The following is a 19,593-nucleotide window of genomic DNA, read 5'->3' on the forward strand; positions in this document are numbered from 1 at the left end:
AAATTTCCCTACTATTAGCTGCATTTCTCCCTTTCTCTGCCCCCCAGTAGATTTTTCCTGGTCCATTAAGCCCCCTGCTCCAATCTCTGTTCAGTGGACTTGCCACCTTGCAGATGCTTGGTTGAGATGACAGGTATCAGAACCAGTGTCACTGGCAGGTTAGGTACGAGAAGAGCATCAAAAAAAGATAAGAAGAGAGGGAGACTGTGGCCCTCAGCAGAAAACAGTGCACCTACCCCTTGCAAGGTAATATGCTAAGTACTTTATAGTTCTTGTCTAACTGAATTGTCAAAACAATCCTGTAAGATAGGTGCCATTTTATAGAAGAGAAAACTACATTTCAGAGAAGGTCAGCCAGCTAGTGAAAGGTGAAACCACTGTTTTTACTGAACAGGCATAAGGATGCGCAAAGGGGGGTGTGGCAGAAAACGGAAGGAGAGAGCTCAAATCAGAGAAACGAAATGGGTGAGAAGTCAGGGCAAACTGGGATTTGGGACCAGTGTTAATGATGGAAGGAAAATCCTATTTCCTTTAAGATAGTATTTCAACTTGATATTTATGACTGGGCCCCTACCTATGGCTGCATCCTTTGTATCTTGCTACTCACATTGGATACCTTACATCCGAGCCACACTGACCTCCCTTCCATTGAATGTGCCGTTCTCTCACTTACTTTTCTCTCTTCCAGCTATCTGTCATATCTGGGACTTGGCCTACAACACTCTTTCCCCCTCATTGTGCCCTCCATTCTTCATATCAGTCTGTCACTTCCTCAGAAAACCCTTTCCTGATATGAAATCCCAACCTACCCTGCAACCAAGCACACCAGATTCTTTAGGTACCTCTGTACTCATTTCATAGCACCCTACATTCACCTCCTTTCACACACTGTTATTTCTATAATTGGCTATTTTCCCCATTAGACTAAAAGTTCCATGAGAACAGACTGTTCATTATATCCCCATGACTTCCAATATGTCAGGTACATATTAGGCATTCGATAGATACTTGTTCAATGAATAAAATGAATGAATGGATGTGCTGTTTTACCATGAAAGCAGATGCAACTATACACCTGCATTAATAAATAGCTTTGTTGATGAAGACTGGGCCACTCAGATCAACCATTTGTTGCCTTGGTGATTTGTTTCATTTTCTGTATGTAAAGCTCTATTGGAAAATAAATATAATTTTAGTCCCCCCCCCAAAAAAAACTATAGTTTTAAATACCTCTATGATGAACACATTTATGAGTACATGTCACTTTTTTCTATTAAAAATGATAAATAATATAATACTTATTAGCATTAACAAAAATATCTTTTAAATGCCCAGCAACAACTTTGATTTCCTTTTAGAAATTCTCAACGACTCTAATTCTTATAAAAGATGGGTGGTTGACAAATACGAAAAGTGATATCTTATTTGCAGAACAGATGTAGTATTAACATCAACAAAGGCTTCTTTTATGCTGCCTGGTCCACTTTTCATTCTGATATTTGAATTTTATTATGCACATCAACCTGTTACACATATTAAATATTAATAGTACCATCATGACTTTATTTAGAAAAATACAGGAGTGGGCTTCCCTGGTGGCGCAGTGGTTGAGAGTCCGCCTGCCGATGCAGGGGACACGGGTTCGTTCCCCGGTCCGGGAAGATCCCACATGCCGTGGAGCGGCTGGGCCCGTGAGCCATGGCTGCTGAGCCTGTGCGTCCGGAGCCTGTGCTCCGCAACGGGAGAGGCCACAACAGTGAGAGGCCCGCGTACCGGAAAAAAAAAAAAAAAAACACAGGAGTAATTCAACATAGCCTATTGCAATTGTCTTTGTAGATTTTTAAAAACCTTTTAAAAATGTTTTAAGTTTGGTTAATGGACACCTGAAATACCAATTTATAATTCACCCACTACTACTTTTTAAGAAACTTAGTGTACATGAATAATTTTATTTGTAGAAATAATATCCTTTAGAAGAATATTAGATTAGGCTAGAAAAGGAAGAACCTCAGAGATACACTAAAATACATTTGTTTCACAGGCACAAGGACACTGATGCCAGATGCCTCTAGGTGCCCAAAGTTACGAAGTACAGATTTACTTTGATTTTTTCACAGCTCCACATTTCTTCTGTGCTTGTATCAAATCCCATATGCTAGTACATATGATACTTGAGCATTCCTACACAGCAAAAGAAAAATTCTACCAACTGCTCGCATTTTATTAAATTTAGCCCAGAATATTCTGCCTGCTATCCAGAACTGCTTTCCTATTGACCAATCATCTAACAGCATGTTTCTGTCTTAACATAGTCTAACATTATTTTCCTTGTATTCTAGTTGTCAGAATTATTGGGATTAATTATATTTTAATTATTCAAAACATGTAAGAAATGTCCACTCTATAAAACATATTATAGTGGTTACCAAATTGTGTTTAATCAATATTATTGGGATGATCTCACTTTCCTCAATGACCACATCCAAAGAAAGGGATAGATTAAAGATATAACTTGTGAGTTGATCAATAAATTACCCTATAGTTAATTATTTCATTATGCCAGGAATTGTGCTGGGTACTTTTAATACTTTATGGCAACATCACTTACTTATAGGTAATATCATGTTTTTCTCACAGATGAGGAAATCAAGGCTCAGGGAAGTTAAAAAACTTATCCAAGTCCTAAAGCCAATAAGTGTAAGAACAACAATTTAAATCCAAGTCTTGCTCCAGAGCCCTGCTCTTCACACTAAGTCCTGTCACTTCTCTTTTCTCAGTAGTGACATTTGTGACAAAAGAGTTAACACTGAAACTGGGCAGAAACATTCCAATAAAAGAGATGATTCAATCTTCTTATAAAAGTGAGTTATCTTAACATCTGAAAAGACCTTGGGATCCATGTGACAGAAATCTGTGTTTTGGGTTGCTCTGATGATTTTCTGGCCTAAAATATCTTACTTCAAATATGTGGGGGTCTGCAAATCAGTCTGATCAGACTGGAGCCCTTAAGACCTTAAGCAATCTGAGTCTTATGGGTGAGATCTAGGGTAAGATTTTTTTTATCAGGGGGGCTAGATTATTATGAAACATGTCATAATCATTTCCTTCTTTTTACATGCAGAAAAACTAAAATGAAAAACACTTCTCTGGTATGCCTAATAGATCCTTTTATATTGCCATTATGCAGTGCTTTGTCTTGATTTGTCATAATCTCTCCTTTCATTAATCTTCAATTATTCTTAAGAATATGGAGCAAAGACATGAAGAGGAATTTATTTCTACACTGTGTGTGATAGAAGGGAATGGGAGAATGGAGAGGGCCGAGAGGTCATAGAAGGATCTAAGAGGACAGGAAGTATGTTTCATGCCAAGATGGGAAGGAAAGAAGAGAACCAGTGGAAGTATTTATGTTTCCTGTCACTGAAATCTTTGATGGGGGTGGTGGTCAGCTGTGATAACTGAGATCTGTCACAGATGAGGTACAGCCTGGGAGAGATCAGCGTAGTTAGTTAGCAGTTCCAGTCTTACTGAAAGTTTCCACAAAGCAAAACTTGAAGAAAGCGTCTCAGCCAGAGCTGCTAGAAGGTGGACTCATTACTGGAGAATGAAGTGATAGGGGCTTAACAGAGACAGAATTAAAATTTCGAAGTTGTTGGCAAGTTTCCTGTCAAAGAGTCCCAGGAAAGTGGAACAAGGGCATCCCAAGTACATGGCCACTTTGGAAAAAAGAGTATCAGTGAAGGTGGGTGAGGTGAACAGGATTTGCATTCTGAAGTCCTCTAGGATAACTCCTCACCTATATGCAGGTTTTAAATCAACCATGCATTATTTACCATTTAAACATCATAATATAACTTTGTTGTAAGTATGTTTGTTTTATAAAGATGTTACATATGCCACCCTAGAAATAGTCATGAATATAATTAATTCAGAAAATTCACGGGTATTTGTCCTGTTGAATTGTATAATTTACATGATAAATCAAAATACTGGAATAATGACATTTATCTCTGATACAGCATTTAAGGCAGAGTAATAGTATTTCTTACCTTATACCTGTAGTCATTAATATTTTGATAAGTCGATATATAGCATGACACATTTTTTAATTAGATCATGTTTTCCAAATTGAGGAAACTCAGATTTCACTGTTGACTTAATCTGTTAACTGCAACAGACTTCCAGTTTTGAGTTCTAATTAATAACCTTTTAAAACATTTTTAAAGTACTAATTATGTTTTATATAGTATCTTCAATTATTATGATTTTGAAATAATTATGAAATCCATGTAGGTTAGATTTGACAGTATTCTCTCAAGAAAAGTAATACCGAGTGTAACACCTAAGGAAGAGTAAAACATATTTAAGAGACTGTTTTCCTGGATTATATAAGGAAATACAAGTTGCCAATTAGCTTTTTTTTTCTTTTTAAATTTACTTTAGTTTCTTTTTACTGACAGCTAGAAAAATTCACTGAGATGCTTGGCAATTTTTAAAATAAAATAAGGTATTCATCTAACTTTGAGGCCTGGTCAACTAACCCAACTAGAAGTTTTTAGGCTTCAAGTCTATTAACACCAACTGAAGCTGCCATGTGATACTAGGTCCTACAGGAAGATATCCCTTAAGATTTTCTGAAATATAATCTATAAAAGTAAAATATTTAAGGTCATACTATGGAGAACTTGGTTGGTGGATTCAAAATTAAATAATAATCTTTCTTCAGTGATGAAAGGAGATCACAGTGGGAAATCTATACTTAATGAGTCTCAGGCACTAAGCTATTGATTTTGTTGTGTTTAATGGATGTCCAATCAATGTGAGAAACTAAAAGATACAGCTCGAATTAACTCATATTATGCTTACATGCAAAATGTAAAGCGAGCTAATGAACAGAAGTCTTTTAATTAGTTTTTTCCAAAAATAATAGTAATTTCTATTCAAATAACCAGTGATGATAAAATTTAAATACATTATTCAGGACTGATGACAGAATAACATAAAATGTGTTTGAAATTTTTAGCTATTTTCTGTAAACCCATAAAAGAATTGCGTATTGATTTTATTCTACTCCCACTTTTGTTTCTATTTCTGATAAGACAAATACTTCATTTGCTTCTAATCAAAATAGACTCATTTCAACATTAAATATTGTGTTTGTTTGTTTCAAATCAGAGTCTAAAGAATTATTCCTTTAAAAAAATCACTAAAATGCAGAATATCAGAATTCTCCAATCAGAAACAATATGTCAAGCCACAGTAAAGCTGATTGGCTTCTTCAAGCATACAAGACATGGTTTTTAAATGAAAAGCTAATTATCAAACTCAGAAAGACTACCCTGATACATTATGTTAAAATGACGTGTAAGCTACACTACTACTACAGATATTTTAATATTGAGATATAAATAGATGCAAAAGCAAATCCTGACATTAAAAAAAAAAACACATAGGCAAATTCTCCTTCATTTGCACAAACACACAATATCACTTTAAGAAGTTGAAATCAAATAAAGACAGGACCCTCAGACGTTCGTGGGGAACAAAATGCCCAGCAAAGTAAATTATACTAATCATTTTATCTCATGAACTGGCAGCACCTACCAGAGCTGTTTAATTACAGGACCAAAATAATAATAGAAAAATGCTGCACACAACAACAGCCCTGTTTCCTATCCTACCTTTGTGGTGACAATGCACAGGCAATCCATCCTGGATCTTTACACAGGACTCAGTACATGGAAATCACACCAGCAACTCAGCAAAGGTGAGAAAAGCCTTTTGATAAATAGCACACAGAGAGAAGCAGAAGCTGGATTCTGCACATCGGCTTTTCCAAGGGGGCCCCTCATGGGAAACTCGAGCCCTCCTCCATAGAGCTCAAGGCAAGCAGGATTCTCCTAAGCACCGGAAAATCCCCTAGAAATCATCTCCGGCAAAACTTCCCGGTGGCTTGCAGGGCTCCGCGGCTGCATGGTCCTTAAGTGGATTCTGTGATCGGAGCAAGGCTCCCGGAGTGCCTCACACAGTTCTGTCGTGGAGATGAGTGTTACACCAAGCACCAGAGAATCACATTTCAGCTCTCGTTCTTGTTTCTGAATTCTGATCTGCTGCTTCAGTATACCCATAAGATCTCCTTTGCCAGAGTCTCCCCCCACCCTTTGCTGCCTTCGTCTTTCCTACTAACAACTGAGTAAGCACAACACAAAAAACTACCCAGCGCATCTATCAAAGGGCTGTCGTTCCACTGCCAGAACAGCGAGCGGCTTTGGGTAATAAAAAGCTATTTATTATGAGCATGATTCCCAGCAGTCTAAATGACTCGAAAGGTATGACTGAAAAGCTAAGGTGCATGCGGTGCTGCATATATCACATCTCAACTCATTTGCAATTTACAAGGGCAGCTTCTTACATATGACTAGCAGCTTCAAAAAGAAAATCCCACCCAGGTACATTTTTTAAAAACTGAGAATTTGGAGGTTTACCTTAAAAAACGCTAGATTTCTTCTTTTATTTGTGTACCTATTTGTGCCTTCTCTGACATGTGAATACACAAACAACCTGAATATTTAAAGTATATTATAAAATCGAGGTGGGAGGAGGTTTCAAAGTGTTCATAAAAGTTCCACCATCTGAGAGACAAAAAATGAGTTTTCCCAAACTTTTCCCTCCTCACTAGCTGCCTGCAGGCACTTATTACGTGGGCAGAGCTCTGTGTTCCCTTCTGCGGATTCTAGCAGCAAATGATTAACCCTCTCCTTCCTCCCAAATCCCTCCCGAACTGCTGCACAGACTGCCTTTGAGGCGCTTGACAATCATCATTCTGGATAATAAAATACTTTTTTAGTTTTTTAAGGAACCTCCATACTGTTCTCCACAGTGGCTGTATCAATTTACATTCCCACCAGCAGTGCAAGAGGGTTCCCTTTTCTCCACACCCTCTCCAGCATTTATTGTTTGTAGATTTTCTGATGATGGTCATTCTGACCAGTGTGAGGTGATACCTCATTGTAGTTTTGACTTGCATTTCTCTAATGATTAGTGATGTTGAGCATCCTGTAATGTGTTTGTTGGCAATCTCTACATCATCTTTGGAGAAATGTCTATTTAGGTGTTCTGCCCATTTTGGGATTGGGTCATTTTCTTTTTGATATTGAGCTGCATGAGTTGTCTGTATATTTTGGAGATGAATCCTTTGTCAGCTGCTTCATTTGCAAATATTTTCCCCCATTCTGAGGGTTGTCTTTTCGTCTTGTTTATGGTGTCCTTTGCTGTGCAAAAGCTTTTAAGTTTCATTAGGTGCCATTTGATTATTTTTGTTTTTATTTCCATTTCTCTAGGAGGTGGGTCAAAAAGAATCTTGCTGTGAGTTATGTCATAGAGTGTTCTGCCTATGTTTTCCACTAAGAGTTTTATAGTGTCTGACCTTACATTTAGGTCTTTAATCCATTTTTAGTTTATTTTTCTGTATGATGTTAGGGAGTGTTCTAATTTCATTCTTTTACATGTAGCTGTCCAGTTTTCCCAGCACCACTTATGGAAGAGGCTGTCTTTTCTCCACTGTATATTCTTGCCTCTTTTATCAAACATAAGGTGACCATATGTGCCTGGGTTTATCTCTGGGCTTTCTATCCTATTCCATTGATACGACCCAGCAATCCCACTACTGGATATATACCCCGGGAAAACCATAATTCAAAAAGAGTCATGTACCACAAGGTTCACTGCAGCACTATTTACAATAGCCAGGACATGGAAGCAATGTAAGTGTCCATTGACAGATGAATGGATAAATAAGATGTGGCACATATATACAATGGAATATTACTCAGCCATAAAAAGAAACAAAATTGAGTTATTTCTAGTGAGGTGGATGGACCTAGAGTCTGTCATACAGAGTGAAGTAAGTCAGAAAGAGAAAAACAAATACCGTATGCTAACACGTATATATGGAATTAAAAGAAAATGTTTTCTGAAGAGCCTAGGAGCAGGAGAGGAATAAAGAGGCAGATGTAGAGAATGGACTTGAGGACACGGGGAGGGGGAAGGGTAAGCTGGGATGAAGTGAGAGAGGGGCATGGACATGTATATACTACCAAATGTATAATAGATAGCTAGTGGGAAGCAGCCGCATAGCACAGGGAGATCAGCTCTGTACTTATGTCCAAGTAGAGGGGTGGGATAGGGAGGGTGGGAGGGAGACGCAAGAGGGAGGAGATGTGGGGATATATGTATATGTATAGCTGATTCACTTTGTTATACAGCAGAAATTAACACACCATTGTAAAGCAATTATACTCCAATAAAGATGTTTAAAAAAAATTTTTTTAAGGCAAAGAGCTAGTATATATGTTAGAAAAAAAATAATAATATACTTTTTCATCCTCTTAGACACATAGGCAGAGACAGACTTGAAACAGAAAGAAACAACAGTGCAGAGAGAAGGGCAGGGGGAGAATAAGAGACAGAGAAAGTGAGTGACAGAATGGAAAGCACTGCCTGACCAATAAAAATGGAAAATCAATGCTTCCTTCTCGCTAGGAAGAAAACAGATAGTCAACTTGACCATGGACGACAAGAAGAAGAAATGTCTAGGGACCCATACGTTGGGATCACTTCTTTAAGATGCCAGTAGAACCATTCCCCACTCCTCCAACATCCTCTCATTTTTTATAAAAAATGTATTTTCTACAACAAATAATTTGAAAAAAGTGTGGACACGTAAGACTCTTCTACCTTTCATGAATTTTTCAGGTTCTTACCTCAATATTCTCCTGATTGCTAAATAGATGAATGTTTCAGAAACTGACATGCCATTATTTTACCAAAATGAGAACACCTTTTCTAAAGAATTTAGAAGTTTAAAATTCATAGCAAATCAGATACGTGTTCAGAGAAGAAAAGAAAAAAAGTGGCTCAAAAAATATTTATAGTTAAAAGAAAATTTCCTCTGAACTGTTATCCTACTGGTGTAATAAACTTCAGATAATTTTCAAGTTAAACAGCATAAATAAAACCCATGCTCTAGTCCATTCAATTAGATAACTGTCTTATGGGGTTCAGTAATATGAAAATGTTAAAAAAAAAGCACCACCTTGCCTATTTACCTCCTCACTTATTACATCATCATGATGCTTAATTTAATTCAATACTTCCTAAGCTTGTCTCAGAGTATGTATAACATCATGTCCTTGAGCATTCCCAGGTATCAGAGTTCTTCCCTGATAAAACCATACCATCTTACATGCAATTGATACTGATTATCATATTCATCTTCAAGCTAATTAGGCTTTATATTCCTATAGCACTTTAAATTTGCAAAGTACTTGTGACATTCTCACCAGTTTGTAAGTTTAAATGAATTTCCAAGAACAGGTACCTAGTAACTTATTCCAAACCCCGGGCTTTGTAAGTCACGATCAGAACAGAGACACTCGAGGATTAGAAAGAGAGAGGAAGTAAATTGGGTAGCAGAGGAAGATGGATATTTTACAAGGTATCCTTGGAAGAAAACTACCTTTGGAACTATATTCCATTTTCCTATAGTGGAGAAAGTTAAGAAATGGGCAAACTTGCAGAGGAAGCCTGATTATTCTTTTGACCCTGGCTGATCACAGATGAAAGCACTTTGTAAGATATAAAGACCTGCAGAAAAGAAAGGCAATTCATCTAGCATAGCTCCTGACCTCCCATATACACTCCCTGAGTCATTCATCTAACACATGTTTGTTGAGGGCTCACGGTATGATTTTTTTGATTAATGTCTGTATCACCTACTAGACCATGAGCACTTTAAAGGCAGTTTTGATTCTGTATTCCCATTCCCATAGTATGTACTTACTGGGGACACCAGGGTGAGCACAAACTAGCAGAATCCCTGCCCTCAAGTGATTCAACACCTATAGTACAGTACAATAAGCACTTGAGGTGTTTGAGAATCACAAAGTAAAGGCAATTAACCCAGAATGAAGTAGTCAGGGGCGGGTTTTCTAGAGAGGAACGCTGAGCTGAGCTGAGAAGGACCCACAGGAGTTAGCTAGAAGTTGTGAGGAAGAATTCTAAGCACTCTATTATATTTAAAGGGGAGTGAATCAATAATAACGTTCTTCTTTCTACAATCAGCTTACATAAACATATCCAAAGGGTTTTCATTAAATAAAAGTACTTTACAGCAGGCATTACACAAACTATACATGTCATCTCTGCTGGAGGAAAAAAAGAGCATCACTCATACAATGTTAAGTGAGTACAAATGTGCTGTAAAAGCCTGTGGAATATACATGTTCTATAATCGTTAGGTTGTACTTATTACATGTGATTAATTGGATTATGTTTGTATGTTTAGATAAAAGTAAATAGGCAGCATTTTAAAGTGTAGTTCTACCTAGGATGCAGCTATCTATTTTGTGTGTACGTTGCCTTCCATTGATTTTCCTCAGATATAAAGATGATAGAAGATAATCCACTCCTTCGTCTCAAGGGAAACATTCCTTTATTTTTAAAATTAACAAGGCATCAGTTTGAAGCACTTTTTTACTGACATAGAGCTCAATTGGTCTTGTGATTTCACAAGAAGTGCTTGCCAAGATATAAAGCCATAGCCTGCAAACTGCTCTACTTGATATTCTTTAAGGTTAAGGATATCAAGCCAGGAATATATTGATTTTCAGTAAAATCTACCATTGGAAGTTTGATACCAGAAAATTGCTATTGTAAATGACTTGCATTAAGTCCATACCTTAACCATTTAAATGCATTATTTTATTTTGTTTCTTTCCAAAAGGGAAAAAAATATCTCATAGTTAAATATACCCCATGGTTATTCTCCTAGAATCTAGGCCCCAGGAGGATAGATATAAACTATATCTCTGGAACCTAGCATGGTACCTGCACTTAAGAGTACCTGTACAGGGACTTCCTTAGTGGCACAGTGTTTAAGACTATGAGCTCCCAATGCAGGGGGGCTGGCTTTGATCCCTGGTCAGGGAACTAGATCCCACATGCATGCCACAACTAACAGTTCACGTGCCACAACTAAGGAGCCAGTGAGCTGCAACTAAGGAGCCCACCTGCCACAACTAAGACCCAGTGCAACCAAGTAAATAAATAAATGAATTTAATTAAATAAATTTTTTCTTTACAAAGAGTACCTGCACAAAATAAATATTTGGGGACTGAAACAATGATCACAGCTCCAGTTATGCCATTTATTTTTCCTGATAAAATATTTTTTAAAAACCTATAATATGGAGCAGTGGAAGAGAGACAGGGTCACATGACACAGTCAAAATCTCCAAGAGAAGATTGGTTCAAGATGGCAGAGTAGAAGGACGTGCTCTCACTCACTCTTGTGAAAGCACTGGAATCACAACTAACTGCTGAACAATCATCGAAAGGAAGACACTAGAACTCACCAAAAAAGACCCCACATCCGAAGACAAAGGAGAAGCCACAATGAGGCGGTGGGAGGGGTGCAATCACAATAAAATCAAATCCCATAACTGCTGGGTGGGTGACTCACAAACTGGACAACACTTATACCACAAAAGTCCACCCACTGGAGTGAAGGTTCTGAGCCCCACGTCAGGCTTCCCAACCTGGGGGGCCAGCAACGGGAGGAGGAATTCCTAGAGAATCAGACTTTGAAGGAAAGCGGGATTTGATTACAGGACTTTGACAGGACTGGGAGAAACAAAGACTCCATTCTTGGAGGGCACACACAAAGTATTGTGTGCATCGGGACCCAGGAGAAAGGAGCAGTGACCTCACAGGCGACTGAACCAGACTTAACTGCTAGTGTTGGAGGATCTCCTGCAGAGGTTGGGGTTGGCTGTGTCTCAACATGAGGACAAGGACAGAGGCAGCAGAAGTTCTGGGAAGTACTCCTTGGCATGAGCCATCCCAGAGTCCGCCATTAGCCCCACCAAAGAGCCCAGGTAGGCTCCAGTGTTGGATCGCCACAGGCCAAACAACCCACACAGACGGAATCCAGCCCCACCCATCAGCAGACAAGTGGATTAAAGTTTTACTGAGCTCTGCCCACCACAGCAACAGCCAGCTCTACCCACCACCAGTCCCTCCCATCAGGAAGCTTGCACAAGCCTCTTAGATAGCCTCATCCACCAGAGGGCAGACAGCAGAAGCAAGAACTACAATCCTGCAGCCTGTGGACCAAAAACGACATTCACAGAAAGACAGACAAGATGAAAAGGCAGAGGGCTACGTACCAGATGAAGGAACAAGATAAACCCCCAGAAAAACGACTAAATGAAGTGGAGATAGACAACCTTCCAGAAAAAGAATTCAGAATAATGATAGTGAAGATGATCCAGGATCTCGGAAAAAGAGTGGAGGCAAAGACCGAGAAGATGAAAGAAATGTTTAACAAAGACCTAGAAGAATTAAAGAACAAACAAACAGAGATGAACAATACAATACAATACAATAACTGAAATGAAAAATACACCAGAAGGAATCAATAGCAAAATAACTGAGGTAGAAGAACAGATAAGTGATGTGTAAGACAGAATGATGGAATTCACTGCCATGGAGCAGAATAAAGAAAAAAGAATGAAAAGAAATGAAGACAGCCTATGACATATCAGGGACAACATTCACATTATAGGGGTCCCAGAAGGAGAAAAGAGAGAGAAAGGACCTGAGAAAATATTTGAAGAGAGTTTAGTCGAAAACTTCCCTAACATGGGAAAGGAAATAGCCACCCATGTCCAGGAAGTGCAGAGAGTCCCATACAGGATAAACCCAAGGAGAAACACACCGAGACACACAGCAATCAAATTGGCAAAAATTAAAGATGAAGAAAAATTATTGAAAGCAGGAAGGGAAAAACAACAAATAACATACAAGGGAACTCCCATGAGGTTAACAGCTGATTTCTCAGCAGAAACTCTACAAACCAGAAGGGAGAGGCATGACATATTTAAAGTGATGAAAGGGAAGAACCTACAACCAAGATTACTCTACCCAGCAAGGATCTCATTCAGATTCGATGGAGAAATCAACAACTTTACAGACAAGTAAAAGCTAAGAGAATTCAGCACCACCAAACCAGCTCTACAACAAATGCTACAGGAACTTCTCTAAATGGGAAACACAAGAGAAGAAAAGGACCTACAAAAACAAACCCCCCAAAATTAAGAAAATGGTCATAGGAACATACATATCGATAATTACCTTAAAAGTGAATGGATCAAATGTTCCAACCAAAAGATACAGGCTCGCTGAATGGATACAAAAACAAGACCCATATATATGCTGTCTAAAAGAGACCCACCTCAGACCTAGGGACACATACTGATTGAAAGTGAGGGGATGGAAAAAGATATTCCATGCAAATGGATGGAATTCAAAAGAAAACTGGAGTAGCAATACTCATGTCAGATAAAATAGACTTTAAAATAAAGAATGATACAAGAGACAAGGAAGGACATGACATAATGATCAAGGGATCAATCCAAGAAGAAGATATAACAATTATAAATATATATGCACCCAACATAGGAGCACCTCAAAACATAAGGCAACTGCTAGTAGCTCTAAAAGAGGAAATGACAGTAACACAATAAGAGTGGAGGAATTTAACACCTCACTTACAACAATGGGCAGATCATCCAAAATGAAAATAAATAAGGAAACAAAAGCTTTAAATGACATAATAGACCGGATAGATTTAATTGATATTTATAGGACATTCCATCCAAAAACAGCAGATTACACTTTCTTCTCAAGTGCGCACAGAACATTCTCCAGGATAGATCACATCTTGGGTCACAAATCAAGCCTCAGTAAATTTAAGAAAATTGAAATCATATCAAGCATCTTTTCTGACCACAACGTTATGAGATTAGAAATCAATTATAGGGAAAAATACGTAAAAAAACACAAGCACATGGAGGCTAAACAATACATTACTAAATAACCAAGAGATCACTGAAGAAATCAAAGAGGAAATCAAAAAATACCTAGAGACAAATGACAACGAAAACATGACGATCCAAAACCTATGGGATGTAGCAAAAGCAGTTCTAAGAGGGAAGTTTATAGCAATATAACCCTACCTCAAGAAACAAGAAAAATCTCAAATAAACAATCTAACCTTACACCTAAAGGAACTAGAGAAAGAACAAACAAAACCCAAAGTTAGCAGAAGGAAAGAAATCATAAAAATCAGAGCAGAAATAAATGAAATAGAAACAAAGAAAACAATAGCAAAGATCAATAAAACTAAGGGCTGGTTCTTTGAGAAGATAAACAAAATTGATAAATCATTAGCCAGACTCATCAAGAAAAAGAGGGAGAGGACTCAAATCATAAAATTAGAAATGAAAAAGGAGAAGTTACAACAGACGCTGCAGAAATACAAAGCATCCTAAGAGACTACTACAAGCAACTGTATGCCAATAAACTGGACAACATGGAAGAAATGGACAAATTCTTAGAAAGGTATAACCTTCCAACACTGAACCAGGAAAAATAGTAAATCACAAGAAAAATAGACCAATCACAAGTAATGAAATTGAAACTGTGATTAAAAATCTTCCAACAAACAGAAGTTCAGGACCAGATGGCTTCACAGGTGAATTCTATCAAACATTTAGAGGAGAGCTAATGCCCAACCTTCTCAAACTCTTCCAAACAATTGCAGAGGAAGGAACACTCCCAAACTCATTCTATGAGGCCACCATCTCCCTGATACCAAAACCAGACAAAGATACTACAAAAAAAGAAAATTACAGACCAGTATCACTGATGAATATAGATGCAAAAATCCTCAACAAAATACTAGCAAACAGAATCCAACAACACATTACAAGGATCATACACCATGATCAAGTGGGATTTATCCCAGGGATGCAAGGATTCTTTAATATACGCAAATCAATCTCTGTGATACAACATATTAACAAATTGAAGAATAAAAACCATATGATCATCTCAATAGATGCAAAAAAAGCTTTTGACAAAATTCAACACCCATTTATGATAAAAACCCTCCAGAAAGTGGGCATAGTAGAGGGAAGCTACCTCAACATAATAAAGGCCATATACGACAAACCCACAGAAAACATTCTCAATGGTGAAAAAGTGAAAGCATTTCCTCTAAGATCAGAAACAAGACAAGGATGCCCACTCTCATCACTATTATTCAACATAGTTTTGAAAGTCCTAGCCATGGCAATCAAAGAAGAAAAAGAAATAAAGGAATACAAATTGGAAAAGAAGAAGTAAAACTGTCACTGTTTGCAGATGACATGATACTATACGTAGAGAATCCTAAAGATACCACCAGAAAACCATTAGAACTAATCAATGAATTTTGTAAAGTTGCAGGAAACGAAATTAATGCACAGAAATCACTTGCATTCCCATACAATAATGATGAAAAATCTGAAAGAGAAATTCAGGAAGCACTCCCATTTACTGTTGCAAGAAAAAGAATAAAATACCTAGGAATAAACCTACCTAGGGAGACAAAATACCTGTATGCAGAAAACTATAAGACACTGATGAAAGAAATTAAAGATGATACAAACAGATGGAGAGATACACCATGTTCTTGGATTGGAAGAATCAGTATTGCGAAAATGACTATACTACCCGAAGCATTCTACAGATTCAATGCAACCCCTATCAAATTACCAATGGCATTTCTTACAGAACTAGAACAAAAAATCTTAAAATTTGTATGGAGACACAAAAGACCCTGAATATCTAAAGCAGTCTTGAGGGAAAAACTCGGAGTTGGCGGAATCAGACTCCCTTACTTCAGACTCTACTACAAAGCTACCGTAATCAAGACAATATGATACTGCCACAAAAACCGAAATGTAGATCAATGGAACAGGATAGAAAGCCCACAGATAAACCCACGCACCAATGGTCAAATAATCTATGACAAAGGAGGCAAAGATATACAACAGAGAAAAGACAGTCTCTTCAATAAGTGGTGCTGGGAAAACTGGACAACTACATATAAAAGAATGAAATTAGAACACTCCCTAACACCATACACAAAAATAAACTCAAAATGGATTAGAGACCTAAATGTAAGACCGGACACTATAAAACTCTTAGCGGAAAACATAGGAAGAACACTCTTTGACATAAGTCACAATAAGATCTTTTTTGGCCCATCTCCTAGAGTAATGGAAATAAAAACAAAAATAAACAAATGGGACCTAATGAAACTTAAAAGCTTTTGCAAAGCAAAGGAAACTACAAACAAGACGAAAAGACAACCCTCAGAATGGGAGAAAATATTTGCAAACCAATCAATGGACAAAGGATTAATCTTTAAAATATATAAACAGCTCATGCAGGTCAATATCACAAAAACAAACAACCCAATCCAAAAATGGGCAGAAGACCTAAATAGACATTTCTCCAAAGAAGACATACAGATGGCCAAGAAGCACATGAAAAGCTGCTCAACATCACTAATTATTAGAGAAATGCAAATTAAAACTACCATGAGGTATCACCTCACACCAGTCAGAATGGGCATCATCAGAAAATCTACAAACAGCAAACACTGGAGAGGGTGTGGAGAAAATGGAACCGTCTTGCACTGTTGCTGGGAATGTAAATTGATACAGCCACTATGGAGAATAGTATGGACATTCCTAGAACTACCATACGACCCAGCAATCCCACTACTGGGCATATACCCTGAGAAAACCATAATTCAAAAAGACACATGCACCCCAATGTTCATTGCAGCACTATTTACAATAGCCAGGTCATGGAAGCAACCTAAATGGCCATCAACAGACAAATGGATAAAGAAGATGTGGTACATATATACAATGGAATATTACTCAGCCATAAAAAGGAACACTATTGGGTCATTTGTAGAGACATGGATGAATCTAGAGACTGTCATACAGAGTAAAGTAAGTCAGAAAGAGAAAAACAAATATCGTATATTAACACATATATGTGGAACCTAGAAAAATAGTACAGATGAACCGGTTTGCAGGGCAGAAATTGAGACACAGATGTAGAGAACAAACGTATGGACACCAAGCGGGGAAAGCGTCAGTGGATGCGGGGTGGTGTGTTTGTGATGAATTGGGAGATTGGGATTGACATGTATACACTAATATGTATAAAATAGATAACTAATAAGAACCTGCTGTATAAAAAATAAATAAAATTTGAAAGTTTAAAAAAAACCCTATAGTATGCATTGTTTGTCCATGTGAGAACCATATATGCATATAGTAACTATTATATATATATATTTATGAAAGAAAGAATATATAATATATAGTAAAATAAATATATATATGTAAGAAAAAAATAGATTGGTGCATGTAGCTGAAGATATATGCAGCTACAAATATTTTTATTGGCAAATCCAGTCTGATGCAAGAATGTTGGTTTGGAACAACCCAATTTATAATGGAAAAGGACAGTTTCCAGCTAAAGTGCTGCAACAACCACTGCATGCTGCCGAAACTAGGCATTTGCCCTTGTGATAGAAACATAGTAATAAATAAAAGCATTTTTATTACTAATAGCTGTAATTTATCAAGTGGCTATTACCTGAAGTATTGTGGAAGATACGTTACATATTATCTCTGATGGTCACAACACCCTGCAGAAAGGAAATATAATTCCCATTTCATAGATGAAGAAACTGAAGCTCCCTGAGATTATACAATTTTCCCTAGATGACACAGCACCTACATGCCTCCAACCTGGAGTGCAAAGTCTGTGAGCTTTCCATCTCACCATACCTCAAATCCTGAGGCAGTTTCTGCCTCCCCTGGTCCAACTTGAGAGTATGGCACAGACAGAGCCAAAAGGCCCTCTCTAGCCAAAGGTAGCCTAGACTCCATGCAGACTAAGTATAAACAATTTGTGATCCCCCTAAAAAGACAGGCCTGTCTCTGGGCTCCTATAATGAGTCCTACTTAGCTTATAAGGACCTTGGGAGCAACCCAGAAGGAATGGACTCTCCAAAAGAAAGATTATCTCCGAGGAAAATAACTAAAGAAATCTACCCATGTGGACTCTCATCCCAGTCTGTCTGTTCCCCATTTACCCAGTACAGCAGGCACACAAGTGACATCTGCAAAGCTTGTTAACTTAGTAAAATAAATAGACTGCAGGCAGGTCATGGCAAAATGCCTGCCCTCATTTCTAAAGTCTCCAGAGGCAAATAGAAAATTCAGATCAACTAGAAAAGGACTGACTTTTCTAAAGAATTCCCATGATGAAAAAATATCTGGATAGTACTGGATCCTGATATTAAATCATGCAAGGCCGGAGTCTACGTATTCTGCACACATTAAATGTGTGTGATTCTTTGTAAGAGAAACATAACAATTAAATTTAAAAATTTTGAGTGAATCAAAAATTGCTACAGAAGTCAAGAAATGTTTACTTTTCACCTACTTTCTCATGATTTTTCATTGTATAGACCAGAAATGCATGTAAATTTTACTTATATAAATGAAATGGAACATAGCTAATTGATAACCAGTAACTCCCCCTTTATTATTATCACCAAAATCTAAAACACTTTTAAAATTGCGATAATGTTGTATAGTAAACTATAAATCATGAAATCATCCTATAAAAATTCTGTTTCCCTAACAAATCAGTTTATATAAACTTTGTTGAACGTCAAGTATATTCCTTATGAGGATCAATGTTTCCCACTATTATACAATGCTATGAGTTGAACAGAGTACAGAAATTCAAATAGGTGTGCATAGAGCACAAATCAAAAAAGCTATACGGTCTGAAATGCAATTTTGCTTTCCAGTTAATGTAAATAACCTCAGTAGTATTCCTAAATGCCCTTCCACATTCCACCTTCCTACACCCCATCGTACTTGCCTGCTACCTCTTTCTCAAATAACAGTATTTCACTCTCATTCTTCCTCAGGGCCTTGATTTTGTTGTTCTGTCTGCCAGAAACTCTCTTCCCCTGGATCTTCACGTGGCTGGCTCCTTCTCATCATCCATGTCTCTGTTTAGATGTTACCACTTCAGTAAAGCCTTCTTCACCTGACCTCCTTAAGTTAGATTCCCTTCCATCATTCTCCATTAAATAATCCTGTTTATTTCCTTCTTAGCAATCACCACAATCTGAAATTATATTCTTTATTCCTCTCTTATTTTTTGAAATTTATTCCCGAGAATAAGAAGTTTGTCTGTTTTGTCCATGGCTATATCACCAGTGTTTAGAACAGTGCCCAACACATAGCAGATGCTAAATAAAGACTTTTTCAAATAAATGAATAAAATGTATCACAGGGAAACTATTTCATTTTTAAATAGGGTTATAGTCAGGAGTCAACATGAAATTTGCAATCTATTGCTTTTAATACAGCTTGTTTTCTAAAGATGTGATTTACACTAACCACAGTATTTATAAATATATACAATATAGTTTTCAGATTAAGCATTAACTTTTATTAAGCAGGCTGTGATTAGGCACACTCACATACCTATTATCATTAAGTATTCTCGACCAATGAAATAAATTTAGTTTTTCAGGTGATGAAACTGAGGCCCAAATTTATACAGCTACTGAGTTGGTAAACCAGTGCATAATGG

At 37.4% G+C, this 19,593-nt stretch overlaps 1 protein-coding gene across 9 annotated transcripts in view; it reads right to left on the reverse strand.

The window, feature by feature from the left end:
- DLG2 (discs large MAGUK scaffold protein 2) overlaps positions 1-19,593 on the reverse strand; it is a 2,044,900-nt gene that overhangs the window by 1,596,584 nt on the left and 428,723 nt on the right. Inside the window, exon 1 of one of the 9 annotated variants that reach the window (XM_033431835.2) lies at positions 5,682-5,829. The exons of the other annotated variants lie outside the window; for them this stretch is intronic. Coding sequence (XP_033287726.1) covers positions 5,682-5,711 — 30 coding nt within the window. The 5' untranslated portion in view covers positions 5,712-5,829. Of the gene's footprint in view, positions 1-5,681; positions 5,830-19,593 lie in introns of those variants that run through there. 9 annotated transcript variants of the gene reach the window in all.

The sequence above is a fragment of the Orcinus orca genome, chromosome 8 (assembly GCF_937001465.1).
Source record: "Orcinus orca chromosome 8, mOrcOrc1.1, whole genome shotgun sequence".
In the NCBI taxonomy this organism is placed as follows: Eukaryota; Metazoa; Chordata; class Mammalia; order Artiodactyla; family Delphinidae; genus Orcinus; species Orcinus orca.